The 19,556-nt window shown below is 44.7% G+C and overlaps 2 protein-coding genes across 3 annotated transcripts; one reads left to right on the plus strand and one right to left on the minus strand.

Annotated features, from left to right (window-relative positions):
* The first annotated feature begins 14,886 nt into the window (after positions 1 to 14,886).
* LOC124690201 lies at positions 14,887 to 15,580 on the plus strand. The gene has a single exon (XM_047223619.1). It carries the CDS (start codon positions 14,887 to 14,889, stop codon positions 15,382 to 15,384), a length of 498 nt encoding a protein of 165 aa, XP_047079575.1. The 3' UTR covers positions 15,385 to 15,580.
* Positions 15,581 to 16,603: 1,023 nt separating this feature from the next.
* On the minus strand, positions 16,604 to 19,499 carry LOC124687415 (cx9C motif-containing protein 4-like). Of its 2 annotated transcripts, XR_006998213.1 has the most exons (4): positions 19,389 to 19,499; positions 17,866 to 18,013; positions 17,076 to 17,121; positions 16,604 to 16,921 (listed from the first exon to the last, which is right to left on the minus strand). XR_006998213.1 is itself a non-coding variant. In XM_047221198.1 (3 exons), the coding sequence occupies exons 1-2, from the start codon at positions 19,472 to 19,474 to the stop codon at positions 17,908 to 17,910; spliced, it is 192 nt and encodes a 63-aa protein (XP_047077154.1). In that variant the 5' UTR covers positions 19,475 to 19,499; the 3' UTR covers positions 16,604 to 16,921; positions 17,866 to 17,907. The 2 variants fall into 2 exon arrangements, 1 of the variants encoding a protein (XP_047077154.1); XM_047221198.1 differs by lacking the exon at positions 17,076 to 17,121.
* Between the last annotated feature and the right edge of the window lie 57 nt (positions 19,500 to 19,556).

Raw genomic sequence — 19,556 nt, forward strand, 5'->3', positions numbered from 1 at the left:
TGGACATTAATGGAACAAAGAAATTCATCTAACATAGCAAAAGAGGCAATGCGAAATAAAAGGCAGAATCTGTCAAAACAGAACAGTCCGTAAAGATGGATTTTATTGAGGCACCAGACTTGCTCAAATGAAAATGCCCAAATTTAATGAAAGTTGCGTACATATCTGAGGATCACGCACGTAAATTGGCATATTTTTCTGAGCTACCTACGAGAGGCAGGTCGAAATTCGTGACAGACAAAGAAATCATTCATCGCGCGAGTAATCCAAATCTAGTATGAACCTTACTATCAAAGACTTTACTTGGCACAACAATGCACAAAACTAAGATAAGGAGAGGTTGCTACAGTAGTAAACAACTTCCAAGACTCAAATATAAAATAAAATTACTGTAGTAAAAACATGGGTTGTCTCCCATAAGCGCTTTTCTTTAACGCCTTTCAGCTAGGCGCAGAAAGTGTATATCAAGTGTTATCAAGAGATGAAGCATTGACATTACCTTGGGTGTTGGGATTTTTCTCAACCATGCATAGTATGTTGGATACATAAGTTTCAGCGGCTCCCTTTTCATTAGTCTTGGGCTTGCTACTCTCATCAAACAAATTTTCAGGAACAAGCCGAGCATAATTATTATCTAGAGCTTCATGCATTGCTAGGAGCTTACATGGTATTGGTGCTTTAATCTCCCCACCATCATTAACATTATTAGTGTACTTAATTCTATCCATATCCATTTTTCAAGTGTTCTTTTAAAATCGGTGATCATACCAAGCCTTTCATGCTTACTAAAAACTTTTCTAGCTTCTTTAGCTATATCCGCAAATTCTCGCACTAAGACTTTTAGAACAAAATCTCTCTTCTCTCCCCGCTCCATATCAGAAAGTGTAAGAAACATGTGTTGTATCATGGGGTTGAGACTAATAAATCTAGCTTCCATCATGCGTACCAAACAAACAGAGGCATCTTCATAAGTAGGGACAGCTTTTGCAAGGGGTATATCTTTAAGATCTTCATGCATACTAACATGGGTAAAAAAATTCTTCTATATTATCTCTTCCAATTATAGACCCTTGTCCCACAGGTATATCTTTTTCAGTAAAATTAAAAGGAAACATGTTGAAATAAGTAAAGCAAATGCAAGTAACTAATTTTTTTGTGTTTTTGATATAGAAGGCAAGACAGTAAATAAAGTAAAGCTAGCAACTAATTTTTTTGTGTTTTGATATAATGCAGCAAACAAAGTAGTAAATAAAATAAAGCAAGACAAAACAAAGTAAAGAGATTGGATTGTGGAGACTCCCTTGCAGCGTGTCTTGATCTCCCCGGCAACGGCGCCGTAAAACTAGTCTTGATACGCGTACGGACACGCGTCCGTTGGGAACCCCAAGAGGAAGGTGTGATGCGTACAGCGGCAAGTTTTCCCTCAGTAAGAAACCAAGGTTTATCGAACCAGTAGGAGCCAAGAAGCACGTCGAAGGTTGATGGCGGCGGGATGTAATGCGGTGCAACGCCAGGGATTCCGGCGCCAACGTGGAACCTGCACAACACAACCAAAGTACTTTGCCCCAACGAAACAATGAGGTTGTCAATCTCACCGGCTTGCTGTAACAAAGGATTAGATGTATAGTGTGGATGATGATTGTTTACAAAGAACAGTAGAACAAGTATTGCAGTAGATTGTATTCGATGTAAAAGAATGGACCGGGGTCCACAGTTCACTAGAGGTGTCTCTCCCATAAGATAAATAGCATGTTGGGTGAACAAATTACGGTCGGGCAATTAACAAATAGAGAGGGCATAACAATGCACATACATGATATGATGAATATTGTGAGATTTAATTGGGCATTACGACAAAGTACATAGACCGCTATCCGAGCATGCATCTATGCCTAAAAAGTCCACCTTCGAGGTTATCATCCGAACCCCTTCCGGTATTAAGTTGCAAAACAACGAGACAATTGCATTAAGTATGGTGCGTAATGTAATCAATAACTACATCCTCGGACATAGCATCAATGTTTTATCCCTAGTGGCAACAAGACATCCACAACCTTAGAACTTTCGTCACATCGTCCAGATTTAATGGAGGCATGAACCCACTATCGAGCATAAATACTCCCTCTTGGAGTTAAGAGTAAAAACTTGGCCAGAGCCTCTACTAATAACGGAGAGCATGCAAGATCATAAACAACACATAGGTAATAGATTGATCATCAACATAACATAGTATTCTCTATCCATCGGATCCCGACAAACACATCATATAGAATTACAGATAGATGATCTTGATCATGTTAGGCAGCTCACAAGATCCGACAATGAAGCACATGAGGAGAAGACAACCATCTAGCTACTGCTATGGACCCATAGTCCAGGGGTGAACTACTCACTCATCACTCCGGAGGCGACCATGGCGGTGAAGAGTCCTCCGGGAGATGATTCCCCTCTCCGACGAGGTGCCGGAGGTGATCTCCAGAATCCCCCGAGATGGGATTGGCGGCGGCGGCGTCTCAGTAAGGTTTTACGTATCGTGGCTCTCGGTACTGGGGGTTTCGCGACGAAGGCTTTAAGTAGGCGGAAGGGCAACGCGGGGGGCCACACGAGGGCCCCACACGCCAGGGCCGCGCGGCCAGGGTCCAGGCCGCGCCGCCCTGTTGTGCCGGCGCCTCATGGCCCCACATCCTTTCCCCCTCGGTCTTCTGGAAGCTTCGTGCAAAAATAGGACCCTGGGCGTTGATTTCGTCCAATTCCGAGAATATTTCCTTTGTAGGATTTCTGAAACCAAAAACAGCTAGAAAACAAGAATCGGCTCTTCGGCATCTCGTTAATAGGTTAGTGCCGGAAAATGCATAAATACGACATATAATGTGTATAAAACATGTAGATATCATCAATAATGTGGCATGGAACATAAGAAATTATCGATACGTCGGAGACGTATCAACCCATCAACACCAAGTTTTACCAGCTTGGGAATGGCGGGAGTCTGATCTTCGAGCACGACCTCGACGCCGTCTTGGACTTTCTTGGACGCCCACACCCCGAGTTCCACGGAATCCAGGTGGACGACCAGCCCGGAGGAGAGTTGCAATGGATCATCACCGCTGACTTGAGGGGCAAGATGGAGCCTCCCACCTCGGAGAGGATCCTCTTCTCCTTCTGCGAGAGCAACTGGCTCGACGGACTCGCACGTGCCCTTCAGGAGGCACTTGCGCGTCTCTGTGGACAGAACGTGGTGCGCATCCTCGCTTCCCGCTTCGCGCATCTCGTGAGGCGTGATGCCATGGGAGTGCCCATGGAGCTGCAGCCGCACCCTGAGTTGAGGCACCATGCTGAGCAACTGGATTTCATGATGTACCACACTTAGCAGATCTGGACAACGCCCGTGCTTACGCCAACCAGACTCACCTTGCACTGGCAACTCATGCCGATGCCATCAAGATGCTCGCCAAGGACCGCAAGACACTCCGCATGCAGCGTGCCAAGAAGGACGCTACTATTGTGCGCCTTCGCGCCAAGATAGCATCTTTGGAGGCCACTGTCAAGGCCCAAGAGGACCAGCTGAGAGAGATGGAGGAAGATGATGGAGGTTTCGACCTTCAGGGAGGAGGAGCCTTCCTGAGCGATGACGACGACTTTGAGGAGGACGAGTTCACCGAGGAGGAGGACTACGAGTTCCTGGAGGCAGGACCAGACGACTTTGTCCCGATCGATGTTGATGATGAGGAGTAGTTGCACTTGATCACTTATGTAGGTGTGAGTTGTATCCCGTCCCTTGTATCGTAGCATGAAAAATGGTTCTTAAAACCATGGGAAGTGTTAGTTTGTAAGGTGTGATGTTGAATGAATGAATGAATGTTTGTGTTTGTCATCAAAAGCATTCAAGTTTTAAAGTTTTGAACTTACTCAAAATAAACCATAGAAATTTCCCTCTTATCTCATGATCTTCTCTATGTTCAGATGGCCCCTCCCAATCGCAACAACAACGATGCCATGATGCAACTGCTGCAAACCCTGATGGCCGACAGGGAGACTGACCGAGCTGAACGCCAAGCCAACATCACAGCACTGCAAAACCTTGCCAACCAAGGCCATGGGAATCATGATCACCCCGGATCAAAGCTCAAGAACTTCCAGAACACCAACCCCTCGGTGTTTAGCTCAAAGATCAACTATTTGTGTAATATGGATCATGTGATCTGAAGTTGTAAGACAATATGGTTTGTAATGAATGATGACTATGATATTCGACTATTATGCCTCGCAACAACAATATTCCTGGGATTGCGATGAATGACATAATAGGCATTCAGACTTAAAAAACCGGGTGTTGACACAAGCATCCCCAAGCTTAGTTCCTACTCGCCCTCGAGTAGGTAAACGATAACAAGGATAATTTCTGAAGTGACATGCTGCTATCATAATCTTGATCAATACTATTGTAAAGCATATGAGATGAATGAAGTGATTCAAAGCAATGGTAAAGATAATGACTAAACAACTGATCATATAGCAAAGACTTTTCATGAATAGTACTTTCAAGACAAGCATCAATAAGTCTTGCATAGGAGTTAACTCATAAAGCAATAGATTCTTAGTAGAAGGTTTTGAAGCAACACAAAGGAAGATATAAGTTTCAGCAATTGCTTTCAACTTCAACATGTATATCTCATGGATAATTGTCAACACAAAGTAATATGATGAATGCAAATAAGCAAGTATGTGAGAATCAATGCACACAGTTGACACAAGTGTTTGCTTCTAAGATAGAAAGAAGTAGGTAAACTGACTCAACATAAAGTAAAAGAAAGGCCCTTCGCAGAGGGAAGCAGGGATTACTCATGTGCTAGAGCTTTTTATTTTGGAAACACAGAAACAACTTTGTCAACGGTAGTAATAATTCATATGTGTTATGCATAAAACATCCTATAAGTTGCAAGACCAATTGTGCTCGCACCTTGTCCTAATTAGCTCGGATTTCCATGGATTATCATTGCATTACATATGTTTCAACCAAGTGTCACAAAGGGGTACCTCTATGTCTCCTGTACAAAGGTCCAAGGAGATAGATCGCATTTGATTTCTCGTTTTTGATAAATCTCAACTTGAGGACATCCGTACCGGGACAACATAGAAAACAGATAATGGACTCCTCTTTTAATGCTTAAGCATTCAACAACAGATAATATACTCATAAGAGATTGAGGATTAATGTCCAAACTGAAACTTCCACCATGATACATGGCTTTAGTTGGCGGCCCAATGTTCTTCTCTAACAATATGCATACTCAAACCATTTAATCATGATAAATCACCCTTACTTCAGACAAGACGAACATGCATAGCAACTCACATGATATTCAACAAAGGTGTAGCAGTTGATGGCGTCCCCAGAAACATGGTTACCGCTCAACAAGCAACTTATAAGAAATAAGATACATAAGCAACATATTCAATACCACAATAGTTTTTTAAGCTATTTTCCCATGAGCTATGTATTGCAAAGACAAGGAATGAAATTTTAAAGGTAGCACGCAAGCAATTTACTTGGAATGGCAGAAAAATACCACATAGTAGGTAGGTATGGTGGACACAAATGGCATGGGTTTTACCTCAAGGTTTTGGATGCACGAGAAGCATTCCCTCTCAGTACAAGGCTTTGGCTACCAAGTTTGTTTGAAGCAAACACAAGTATGAACCGGTACAGCAAAACTTACATAAGAACATATTGCAAGCATTATAAGACTCTACACTGTCTCCTTGTTGTTCAAACACCTTTACCAGAAAATATCTAGACTTTTAGAGAGACCAATCATGCAAACCAAATTTCAACAAGCTCTACAGTAATTCTCCACTAATAGGTTCAACACCACATGATGCAAGAGCTTAAACATGATCTATTTGAGATCTCAAAACAATTGCCAAGTATCAAATTATTCAAGACAATATACCAATTACCACATGGAGCATTTTCTGTTTCCAACCAAATAGCAAAGAACGAAGCAGTTTTCAACCTTCGCCATGAACATTAAAAATAAAGCTACGAACACCAGTGTTCATATGAAATTGCGGAGCGTGTCTTTCTCCCACACAAAGAATGCTAGGATCCAAATTTATTCAAACAAAAACAAAAATAAAAGCATACAGACGCTCCAAGTAAAGCACATAAGATGTGACGGAATAAAAATATAGTTTCACTAGAGGTGACCTGATAAGTTGTCGATGAAGAAGGGGATCCCTTGGGCATCCCCAAGCTTAGATGCTTGAGTCTTCTTGAAATATGCCAGGACGAACCACGGGGGCATCCCCAAGCTTAGACTTTTCACTCTTCTTAATCATATTATATCATCCTCCTCTCTTGATCCTTGAAAACTTCCTCCACACCAAACTCAAAACAAACTCATTAGAGGGTTAGTGCATAATCAAAAATTCACATGTTCAGAGAGGACACAATCATTCTTAACACTTCTGGACATTCCTCAAAGCTACTGGAAGTTAATGGAACAAAGAAATCCATTCAACACAGTAAAAGAGGCAATGCGAAATAAAAGGCAGAATCTGTCAAAACAAAACAGTCCGTAAAGATGAATTTTTTTGAGGCACTTAACATGCTCAGATGAAGAAGCTCAAATTGAATGAAAGTTGCGTACATATCTGAGGATCACTCATGAATTTTCACAGATTTTTCTGAGTTTTCTACAGAGAGTTCTACTCAAATTCGTGACAGCTAGAAATCTGTTTCTGCGCAGAAATCCAAATCTAGTATCAACCTTACTATCAAAGACTTTACTTGGCACAACAATGCAATAAAATAAAGATAAGGAGAGGTTGATATAGTAGTAACAACTTCCAACACACAAATATAAAACAAAATTGCAGAAATAAAACAATGGGTTGTCTCCCATAAGCGCTTTTCTTTAACGCCTTTCAGCTAGGCGCAGAAAGTGTAACTCAAGTAACATCAAGAGATGAAGCATCAACATTATAATTTGTTCTAATAATAGAATCAAAAGGTAACTTCATTCTCTTTCTAGGGAAGTGTTCCAGACCTTTCTTAAGAGGGAATTGATACTTGATATTTCTTTCTTTCATATCAATAATAGCACCACCAGTTCGAAGAAAGGGTCTTCCCAAAATAATAGGACAAGATGCATTGCATTCAATATTCAAGACAACAAAATCAACGGGGACAAGGTTATTGTTAACCGTAATGTGAACATTATCAATCCTCCCCAAAGGTTTCTTTATAGAATTATCAACAAGATTAACATCCAAATAACAATTTTTCAATGGTGGCAAGTCAAGCATATCATAGAGTTTCTTAGGCATAACAGAAATACTTGCACCAAGATCACATAAAGCATTACAATCAAAATCATTGACCCTCATTTTAATGATAGGCTCCCAACCATCTTCCAACTTCCTAGGAATAGAAGTTTCAAGTTTTAATTTCTCTTCTCTAGCTTTAATGAGAGCATTTGTAATATGTTTTGTAAAGGCCAAATTTATAGCACTAGCATTAGGACTTCTAGCAAGTTTTTGTAAGAACTTAATAACTTCAGAGATATGACAATTATCAAAATCTAAACCATTATGATCTAAAGCAATGGGATTATTGTTCCCAATATTCTGAAAAATTTCAGCACTTTTATCGCAAACAGTTTCAGCACTTTCAGCACTTTCAGGCAATTTTGCACGCTTTGCACTAGGAGTAGAAACATTGCCAACAACAATTATTTTACCATTGATAGTAGGAGGTTTAGCAACATCTGAAGCATCATCATTACTAGTGGTGGTAATAGTCCAAACTTTAGCAACATTATTCTCTTTAGCTAGTTTTTCTTCTCTTTCCCACCTAGCATGCAATTCAGCCATCAATCTAATATTTTCATTAATTCGAACTTGTATGGCATTTGTTGTAGTAAGAATTTTGTTATCATTATCCTCGGGTTTAGCAACCATTTTATTAATTAAAGAAGCTTGTGACTCAGACATGTATGAGATTCGGTTTTCAGCATTTGAAAGCTTAGTTTGCAAACCAGAAATTTTCATATCCAAATTTTCAAGTTGATTCCCTATATTTTTCAACAAGACAGATTGTTCATTCATAGTTTTAGTAAACAATTGATTTTGCTCATATTGTGATTTCATAAAGCTCTTAGTGGCTCTTTCGATTTCTAGCATCTTTTCCTCACTAGGCAAAACAGATCTACCATAAGAATTACTACTATTAGAAGGATATGGCATATAGTTGTTGTTACCCAAATTATTCCTATAAGCATTGTTGTTGAAATTATTATTTTTAATGAAGTTCACATCAACATGTTCTTCTTGGGCAACCAATGAAGCTAAAGGAACATTATTAGGATCAACATTCGATCTACCATTAACAAGCATAGACATAATAACATCAATCTTATCACTCAAAGAAGAGGTTTCTTCAACAGAATTTACCTTCTTACCTTGAGGAGTCCTTTCGAGTGTGCCATTCGAGTAGTTGATCATCATATCGTCAAGAAGCTTTGTTGCCGCCCCCAAAGTGATGGACATAAAAGTACCTCCAGCAGCTGAATCCAATAGGTTCCTCGAAGAAAAATTCAATCCTGCATAGAAGGTTTGGATGATCATCCAAGTAGTCAGTCCATGGGTAGGGCAATTCTTTACCAAAGATTTCATTCTTTCCCATGCTTGAGCAACATGTTCATTATCCAATTGCTTAAAATTCATTATGCTACTTCTCAAAGATATAATTTTAGCGGGAGGATAATATCTACCAATGAAAGCATCTTTACATTTATTCCATGAATCAATACTATTCTTAGGCAAAGATAGCAACCAATCTTTAGCTCTTCCTCTTAAGGAGAAAGGAAACAATTTCAGTTTTATAATGTCTCCATCTACATCCTTATACTTTTGCATTTCACAAAGTTCAACAAAATTATTAAGATGGGCAGCGAGCATCATCGGAACTAACACCTAGAAAATTGCTCTCTCATAACAAGATTTAGTAAAGCAGGTTTAATTTCATAAAATTCTGCTGTAGTAGCAGGTGGAGCAATAGGAGTGCATATAAAATCATTATTATTGGTGCTAGTGAAATCACACAACTTAGTGTTCTCAGGAGTATTCATTTTAACAGTAAAGCAAATTAAGTAAAGTAAAATAAGTAACTAATTTTTTTTGTGTTTTTGATATAAAGAAAGCAAACAAAACAGAAAATGAAATAAAGTAAATGCAAGTAACTAATTTTTTATTTTTGATATAAGGAAAGCAAACAAAACAGAAAATAAAGTAAAGTAAAGCAAGACAATAAACAAAGTAAAGATATTGGATGTGGGAGACTCCCCTTGCAGCGTGTCTTGATCTCCCCGGCAACGGCGCCAAAAATTTAGCTTGATGATGCCTAAAGCACACGTCCGTTGGGAACCCCAAGAGGAAGGTGTGATGCGTACAGCAGCAAGATTCCCTCAGTAAGAAACCAAGGTTATCGAACCAGTAGGAGATGAAGGCCACGTGAAGGTTGTTGGTGGAGGAGTGTAGTGCGGCGCAACACCAGGGATTCCGGCGCCAACGTGGAACCTCGCACAACACAATCAAAATACTTTGCCCCAACTTAACAAGTGAGGTTGTCAATCTCACCGGATTGCTGTAAACAAAGGATTAAACGTATGGTGTGGAGAATGATGTTTGTTTGCAAAGAACAAGCAGAGAACAGAGTTTGCGGTAGATTGTATTTCAGATGTAAAAGAATGGACCGGGATCCGGAGTTCACTAGTGGTGTCTCTCCAATAAGATAAATAGCATGTTGGGTGAACAAATTACAGCTTGGGCAATTGACAAATAGAGAGGGCATAACAATGCACATACATATCATGATGACTAATATGAGATTTACTTAGGGCATTACGACAAAGTACATAGACCGCTATCCAAGCATGCATCTATGCCTAAAAAGTCCACCTTCGAAGTTAGCATCCGCACTCCTTCCAAGTATTAAGTTGCAAACAACGTGACAATTGCATTAAGTATGGTGCGTAATGTAATCAACACAAATATCCTTAGACAAAGCATTGATGTTTTATACCTAGTGGCAACATCACATCCACAACCTTAGAACTTTCCATCACTGTCCTGCATTCAATGGAGGCATGAACCCACTATCGAGCATAAATACTCCCTCTTGGAGTCACAAGTATCAACTTGGCCAGAGCCTCTACTAGCAACGAGAGAGCATGCAAGATCATAAACAACACATATATGATAGATCAATAATCAACTTGACATAGTATTCCATATTCATCGGATCCCAACAAACACAACATGTAGCATTACAAATTGACGATCTTGATCATGTTAGGCAGCTCACAAGATCTAAACATGATAGCACAAGAGGAGAAGACAACCATCTAGCTACTGCTATGGACCCATAGTCCAAGGATGAACTACTCACGCATCAATCCGGAGGCGGGCATGATGATGTACAGTCCTCCCGGTGATGATTCCCCTCTCCGGCAGGGTGCCGGAGGCGATCTCCTGAATCCCCCGAGATGGGATTGGCGACGGCGGCGTCTCTGGAACTTTTCTCGTATCGTGGCTCTCGGTACTAGGGTTTTCACGACGGAGAGAATAAATAGGCGAAGGGGCAGAGTCGGGAGGCGGCCGAGGGGCCCACCCCATAGGGGGGCGCGCCCCATCTCTTGGCTGCTCCGCCCTAGGGTGTGGGGCCGCCTTGGCCCCTCTCCGTCTCTCCTTCGGTGTTCTGGAAAGCTCCGTGGAAAATAAGACCGTGGGCTTTTGTTTCGTCCAATTCCGAGAATATTTCCTGTGCAAGATTTCTGAAACCAAAAACAGCAGAAAACAGGAACTGGCGCTTCGGCATCTTGTTAATAGGTTAGTGCCGGAAAATGCATCAAAATGATATAAAGTGTATATAAAACATGTGAGTATTGTCATAAAACTAGCATGGAACATGAGAAATTATAGATACGTTTGAGACGTATCAGCCCACCCGGCCCACCCTGTGTATCCGCCCATGTCGCACCGGCGCGTCCCACAAACCGCCGGCGCTTTTTCGAGCCCAATAGAAGCGTCGGCAACCTTCGCGAAGAGCGCGAATCAGGCACGCCGACGCCTTGCGGCACGTCGGTTTTCCCAGATGGGCCCACCTTGGCAGCGAGAGGACGCGATCGGTTCACGTTGGAAACGACGCGGGAAGGTTGATCGTCGGCGTTAATGGACTCCCGCGCAAAAACTGAAGCGGCGACGAGGGCGGCGACTGGCCACGCGGCGTCCACCCACCTCCCCCACGCACCTTCAATGCGCGTCCCTCGCCTCCCTTAAAACCCCACCGGCGCGCACCTCTCTTCTTCCCCGTCTTCCAACCCTAGCAGCCTCCATTGTCGCAGACGCCGCGCCAAACACCCACCTCCCCCATGCACCCCACCGACGCGATGGCACACAACGATGAGGCCGGAGGCAGCGCAGCATGCTCCGCTCGCTGCAACTAACAAGGCGGATGTACTGTACTAGTAGCGCATCCCCGTGCCAGTACAGTACAAGATGCCGCACGTGTGGCACATCTCCAACGCCAGCTTCGTCGTGCCACCGCCGCCACCGGCAGGACCGGAGTTGCGTGCCCTCATCACTGAGTGGCGGAAGCAGATGACGCCGGTGCAGAGGAGCCTGCCGTCGAACGCGCTCAACAGCCTGGCGTGAACGCGGCGATTCGAAGAGGAGCGCGCCATCCAGCTCGCGCGGGTAGCCGGCCGCGCGAACGGCCGCTTCAACAATGTTGGTCGCCGTGCCTGGTGGCTCGGCCGCGACGTCGACGCCACACTGCAGCAATACAGCTACCGCCAGTGCGTCCGCGGCGACCCGCCGCGCATCCCGCTGTACTACCCACGGGTGGGGTGCATGGCGCCGGTGGCGCCGACTCTACAGAGGCCATCGGCAAGGACGACGGCGTCTAGGAGCTCGTGCACTGGGTCGTCCGTCGCCGGCGACCACGCGCGCTCATCCGCGCACGCGCCTCCTTCGGGTGGCGTCGTCATCCACGAAAGGGCGAGGCGAGCGTCTTTGGCTCCGGCCCGTCGGACGATGGGGTTGACCCAACGCCGCCACATCCAGGAGGAGGACGCCCCCGCACAACTTCCGTCGGCGAAGAGGCAATGGTGAGAGATGGAGGCAGAGGCGCAAGCGATCCTCCGTGGCGGCGACGACCCGGAGGAATTCCTAGGGCAAAACTTCATCATCGGCTGCTCCATCGAGGAGGACTACTGGCAAATGACGATGGACCCGCGGCAGGCGGCAGTGTGGTCCGCCAGGGACCACGGTGCCAAGTTCGTCGACCTCGCTGAACCTTCTGAGCCGCCGGCGCCAAAGTAGGAGGAGGACGACGATTGGTCCTTCGGCTCGTCCAGCGACGACGACAACGACGACGCCAACAAAATCGACTTCAGCGCCTTCGATGAACGCCGCTGCTATTTTTTTAAAAGTTTTTAGTTTAAATTCGGATCACTTTTGTATAAAACTAGTCAATATTCGTATGAACTTCGGTTTTTAAATGTTAATTTGAATTTAAATTTCTGTTAGGGCTGCCGTACGGAGGGCGTCGGTGTGGGAACAACATCCCCAAATAGAGGATGCTCTGCTAGCGCTCCCATACGATAGTACCGACGTCCCTGCCGGCGCCTATTTGGGAACCGCGGGGGAGATGCTCTAAGGGCATCTCCAACCGCGCGATCCAAACGGACGCGCTGGGCCGTCCGTTTTGGGCCGTTTGGGTGGCCGAGCGGACACGCGGACAGCGGCCCGCGTCCGCGTGTCCGTTTGGGTCGCGCGCTGCGCCCAACGGGCGGATGCAGCGCATAATCGGAGAAACACCAAAACAAAAGAAAAATGGCAAATTTAAACGAAATTTGATTAAACATATGCCCTATTTTGGGAAAATTTGTACATAGCCCTATTTTGGGCAAATAACTAACAAAAGAAGCCCCTATATGGGCTTTAAAATTTAAACTAAAAACCCTCTATTAGGGTTTGGTCGGCGGCGCGGTGGCCGCCGGTACGCCGCCTAGCCCCTGTGGGCGTCGGCGGCGTCGTCGTCGTCGTGGACGACGTCCCCGGGCGGCGAGGCACTGTTGTGGCTCGACCGCGCCGGGGACTCCGGCCACGGAGACCACATGGCCTCCTTCCAGGCCGAGTGGGGGTCCGGAGCCACCCGAGGATGCGGCGGCGCACGGAGCAGCCCTCTCCTGCCAGGCACGGCGCCTAGCCTCCTGGCGCCGCTGCTCCTCCGCGCGGCGCCTGGCCCCCTGCCGCCGCTGCTCCTCGCGGCGCTCCTCGTCGGCGCGGCGCCTGGCCTCCTCCCGTCGCGCCGCTTCCTCCTCCTCCCGTCGCGCCTGGCGGGCCTGGGCGTAGAGCTCCTAGCCCTCGGCTTCCTCCACGGCCTGCCGGGCCGCTTCCTCCATCTCGGAGGTGCGAATGGCCGCATGGAGGTGCGGCCATTTCGCGTCCTCCTCCGTCGCCGAGATGAGCAGCGCGGCGCGGAGGTCCGGGTCCTCCTCCGAGGACTTGGGCTTGGGCTCGAGAAGCAGCGGCGGCGGTTGCGGCAATGCCGCGCCGCCGCGGGCGGCCTCTTCGATGTGGAGGCCGCCTCGGTTTCGTCCGGATGGCCGCAGCGCCGGCGGACGACGACGGCTGCTGCTCGCCTCGTCGTCGTTGGCTCCGGAAGCGAACCGTCGCTTCGGGGCCATGGCGGCGGTTTCGCTGCGGGAGTGGAGTGGGGACTGGAGTGGAGGGCAGATCCCCTCCAGTCCCCATTTAATAGCCTCCCTGGCCACCGAAAGGTGGGCCCAAGGGAGACGAGGCGACCAGCGCCCGGACGCGAGCGGACGGCGCGTGCATCCGCGGTCACGCATACCTAGTCCAGATTTGGGTCGGGTTTGCGTCGTTCCGGACGCCGCGGCCATCCGCTTTTGCGGTGCGTTCCCGCGTTGGGCCGGGATTTTATCCGACTCGACCCATCCGGACGCGCGGGCGTGGGATGGGTCGCGCGGTTGGAGATGGCCTAATGGCACGAAAAGTGAGCACGGCAGGCGGTCTCGTATTGTCTGCACAAAACCGACGATGAGCATCGTCGTTGTCAAATCCAAATAGACGAGACCTTTAGCAGAAAGCCACACATCACGAGCCGCGAAACACTGCCCTGTATGTCCCATCTAAATACTTCTATGCTCGCTCCCTCCAAAACCATTCAAAAAAACATCACTATTCCCGACATCACTACTCCAGTTTATGCTCTATGGACTCCAGCTTGCCTGGCTCTGTTTCCCACATAATCACCCATTACCCTAACCAACACTCCACTTGATTTACTTTAACAGCAAAAGAGAAGCACACCCACACATGCCTAATTGGTTAACTAAGAGTTTTCAGCTAAGATTATTATGTCTAGGCGCTGTTCATGTCTGAACTGGACATTCTCCAGGGCCCAATAATTTTCAATGTGATCTTGAGCTCTTGAACTCTAGCTGTATGGCATGACCTTGGAATGTTGCAACTAAACATTAACAATTAATTGGTAGGTCCTTTTGTCTTAGTGCTTCCTGACTGATTGGCGTTTCCTGATAGGCCAAGCTAATCAAGCCAATTCGAATCAAGCCAACCACCAAACTATAGTACTCCCATAGTCCCATTCGCCAACCATCACTTGAGCTTCAGAAATAAAGAAACCACCATAGACCATACTCTCTCTCTCTCGTGTTTCTCTCTCTAGGCATTGGAAGAGGTAGATAAGAAGTTGCAACCAACATTAGCAATTCCACATATACATCATACAGACTTAGACACAGAGAGACTTCATCATACACAAACAAATACGTCATGGTGGAAGACTTCACATTCCCTAGCATCCCACCAGAGCAGTGCGGCTCCAAGAAGCTCCCTTTCCCTCACTTCGCCTCCACGCCGCCGTGGTTCGTCGTCCCGATCGCTGGGGATGCGGCAGCGGCGCACGACCACCACCGTAGGTGCTTCTCGGCCGTCGAGCACGCCGGAAAAGCCAGCAACGGCGAATACCTGGGAGCACGCTCGGAGAGGTTCACCGTCGTGGAGGAGCACAAGATGGACATGCTGTGGGAGGACTTCAACGAGGAGCTCTCCCGCGCGGCGCCGCCATGCCCGCTGAGCAAGGAGTGGGCGAGTGAGGCGTGGCTCGCCGGCGACGGCACACTATCCCGGCATGTGGTGGCTGCCTCCGGATGCAGCGTGGTCCGGCGCAGGAGGCTGAGCCTGCTGATGATGCTCAAGCTGCTCAAGAAGCTCTTCTTGGGGCGCCGCAAGTCCAGCGCCACCACCTCAAGGACGACGCCACCGATCTGATCAACATCTTGGATGCAAGAATTATATAGGGTGCATGCTTGATAAATCGATATCAGGTGTATATATCGGTTGATCAATACATCTTTCTCTCACTATGTTTTTTTGTGTGATGAATGGATCTTCTTGTTTCTCTCACTTGATTTTCTTTTTTTCCTTTCTATGTGGCTCTTCAGAAACTTGTTCTGCTCCATTCAGCTCAATTATGGTTATTATGGATAATTGTACTTGGGATCTGCTTGAGCAGCCACATCAGAAGTTCAGAGCATACTGAAATTATGATGGTTCTGTACTTTTGCTAGTTCTTTTCAGATTAAATACTTAGGCTAAATTCATAATCATTTCAAGATTCAGAACAATTAGAAAGTTCCTTCGAAAGGTTGCCCATATAGTTTATTGTCTCCTCTTTAGTGCAGCAACCATCATGCGGATATCGGTCCTCAAGCTCAAATGACAGTCATGATTACCCACTAACAGCTTAGTGTCCCAGTGGAATCATCGTGACAGAATCAAGTGACCTCTCTGACTTGACATGGTGACTAAACTAAGAAAGAACTCACAGAACTAATGAGTATATGATGTCAGGGAATTTCCTTCAACAAATTCAAAGTGCAGCACCTTCAGCCTGCTAGTAGTTTAATAGATGTACAAGTTCATTGTAAAGAACAAAATCCAGCTTTAACGGAAATATGATATTTATTTTTTGAAGAATAATGGAAATACAATAGTGTGATCTTATTATCATTACAAAGGTTTGGCCGCATATAAACCGACCCCTCTTCTGCAGATATTAATGCTAATCGAATTATGGCATCTATGGAAGATAAGATGAAAATTAAGACATGCCCATGGAGATGACACACCAACGAACTGGTCGGTCCAGCTCCCAGTTGGACAGCAAAAAATAGTTGTACAGAATGTAATGTACATGTCAGCTTGAGGTGTCATTGCATAGCGTACCGATCTACACTTGCTTGGTAGGTATCGCATCACAGAAGATAAGACCCACTAAGGTTGTTGGATACTGGCAGTAGATAGTCATGGCAAAGTTCTGGATTCCTTAACGAGAATATACTAACCAATAAGCGGATACTACCACAAATGCTAAGCAATGGAATAATGACATTATATGATCTGACACGTTATTTGACGTTCAAAAGCATATCTACATCCTAAGTTCCTAACTGCATAATATATTAGGAAGAGGTACATGTTTTTTTAACAAGCTTGTTATTCCTTGTTACCTAGAACATGCACTGTGAAAATTACAATTACACTCCAGACATTTTCCCTGTATCACACATGTGGACAAATGTACATGAACACCAGCGGCTAATTATTTTTCTGAAAAGAAACATGGGATTACATGTGAACAGGAGCATAAGAACTATGAAGGGTATTACAAGCATATGGTGTAGCAGTATCCATCTTCTAGAAATGTCTATCTGTTGACAAATCTCAGTACCGAACAACTCAGCAACCAGAGCATCATTCTGGAGGTTGAGAATGATTGCAGTATTTTTTTTTCCCCTCAGTGATGCTGCAAGTAGGAATAACATAATAATTCAGCCAATCAACCAGTCACATGTGACTTCCTCTCATAATAGCACCAAAATCAAAAACTAAATATGGTATGCTATGGTCAACATGATCCACTAAGCAAAGTAAATTGAAGCATCCAGATTGTACTGTACCATGATGAATAAGAGAAACTGAGCAAACCTAGTAACCTACAATGACCTGTAAATGCGAAGATCATCGGTCAACAAAAAAACATTATTTAGCGTTTAACTGAAACAGAACTTTATGGCAGCAGCACAAAATGTTGTACATAACAGTTAGCCCAGTGCAAGTAGGTGTACTGCTTATCTACAGTATCAGAATAGACCTGGTAAGATTCTTATTCTACTTGTGAATCTGACCAAGTACTTACGATCATATGTTGTATTCATGCAGCAATTTAATTTATGCTGACAGTGCCACATTTTCCGTCATGGTTATATTTCTTTTCTGGTGCATGTTTGTAGTTCATCCGTACATGCATCAATAATCTTTGGTTTCTCAAGAACACATACAGTACTGGCCTGTATTTGGATGCCAAAGACGACAAACTAATGCATTTACATTTTGATATGGACAGATGAAAAAAATATTATTCTTAGTTTATAGTCGATCTAATATACTGTATTTACAATATACCTAGTAGGCTAGTACTCAGTGACAGAAAACAGAAATGTACACTGTAGAAAAGAAAGCTGAATAACCAAAATAGACATTTAAAGTGCAGTACCATCTATTATGCAACTACTAACAAGCTTTCTTAACACCTGGATTTTTGGTGCGAAGGGAATAAGAATAATTTATTCAGATAGAAAGCCTTAATTGCAACAATTGACCTTAAATAGAACAGGGAACTGCAGAACATCAATGATGTTTGGTAACTGTAGAAAAAGTTTGGTACGTAGCTTGTAGAAATAATATTACCTTGATTAAACAGCTACATAAAAACATGGCGATCTTGTGACATCACTTTGTTATGTTTTTCAGTAACCCAGTCAAAGAACCACAATGTGTTGATTTGTACTCGCACTGGTCACAACAAGACTGAAGTGACTGAATAACTTTCAAACACCTAGAGAAAAAATAGCAAGCATGAATATCACTATTGTTCGGTAATGAAGCCGAAGAGCCTTAAGATTTCCAATGATTTACTCCTTTAGTTTAACATACTTGACATGATTAACTTTCTCAATCCGTAAGCAAAGTTCCCCAAAATGCTAAAAGTTGGTATGTGGCAACAAACAAAGCACAAACATCTTTTTTTTTCTTGGCAAATTGAGAGTATGCCCCAAATGGGAGTTGTCAGAACCAATACCTTTGTTGCAAACAAGCTACTTTTTGCATTGCTTCCGTAAAAAAGTGTTGGCAAGCCATGCTAGCATGTTTTAATTATGCAAGACTAACCGATGTAACCAATAAAAACAGAATTCAGTGCCACATAATTGTCCTAGCAACAGACTGATATGTGAAACGTTGTATTTGTGTAATGCTCGAAAGTCGATACTTAAGAAAGGCAATGTGATACGAATGCATTCCTTTGGAAATCTGGCAAACAAAAAAAACATTCTCAGATTTTGATGCATGATCTAGGTAATACGGTGAAGACATTAATGAAAGAAACCTCATGGGCAGTACAAATGTACATTGGAGGAAAAAATATCAATGTTACGTACTTATGCATATACCATAGAAGAGCAACAGAGTTCACCACAATGGCATAACATACCACTATTTATTTATGCAGCCTAGACTAAATGTTCCCTGATAATACATCAATGCTAGCCAGGAGAAAAGACTGCAATTCATGGTTAAATAGCTCATTAACTAGAAGAAGTAAAGGGCTAGGCCATCCGGACAAATGCAACCTGGAGCATCGATACCCACATTTTTCTGAAGGTATAGGATGCAGATGCTGGCTATTCAGAACTCAGAAGTAGTACATGGATTCTTATCGTCCATCCCCAATTTTTGGTCATGATTAATTAACAGGTGATGCAATCAGAACAACCGCAGAAAACAAGGAACATAAATACAGCTTCAATGAACTCCACATCCCAACTAAAACATTTGCCACAACTGAAAAACATATAGCACAGCTAAAACATATGCCACAACAACACCCAATAAGCACATTCGTGGAAAAGAAGCAACACCTCGATAGTTGCTGCCATGACCATCGATGAGAACTTAGCTTCGACACTGCAACCGAGCATAGCTGCTGGCTACAACCACGCCACAGAGCGAATCCATCACGAGGTCACGATGGCCCCCAAATCCCATGAAAGTTAGGTCTACCTGAAACGCTAGCCTAGGTCTCCCCAATCCTAGGACATGTTCAAGCATCGGCCTCGAATTCTCCGAATCCCCCAACCCCAGCTGCAGTTCCGAACTATCCGCGAATCCACAGAAGCAATTGCAAGAACCAAGAAAAGGAAACGAAGTCGTACTTCTTGGAATCGAAGAGATTCTTGGAGAGGCAGGCCTGGATGTCGCACGCCTCCTTCTTGCACGGCTCCTTGCTCGGCTGCGCCATCTCTCTCCCTCCCGCGGCTGGTCGGATCAGGGCAAGAGAGAGACGCCGGTGTTGGGGTTTTGACACGCACCCTGGGCGGCGG

This window comes from Lolium rigidum, chromosome 2, assembly GCF_022539505.1.
Source record: "Lolium rigidum isolate FL_2022 chromosome 2, APGP_CSIRO_Lrig_0.1, whole genome shotgun sequence".
Lineage (NCBI taxonomy): Eukaryota > Viridiplantae > Streptophyta > Magnoliopsida > Poales > Poaceae > Lolium > Lolium rigidum.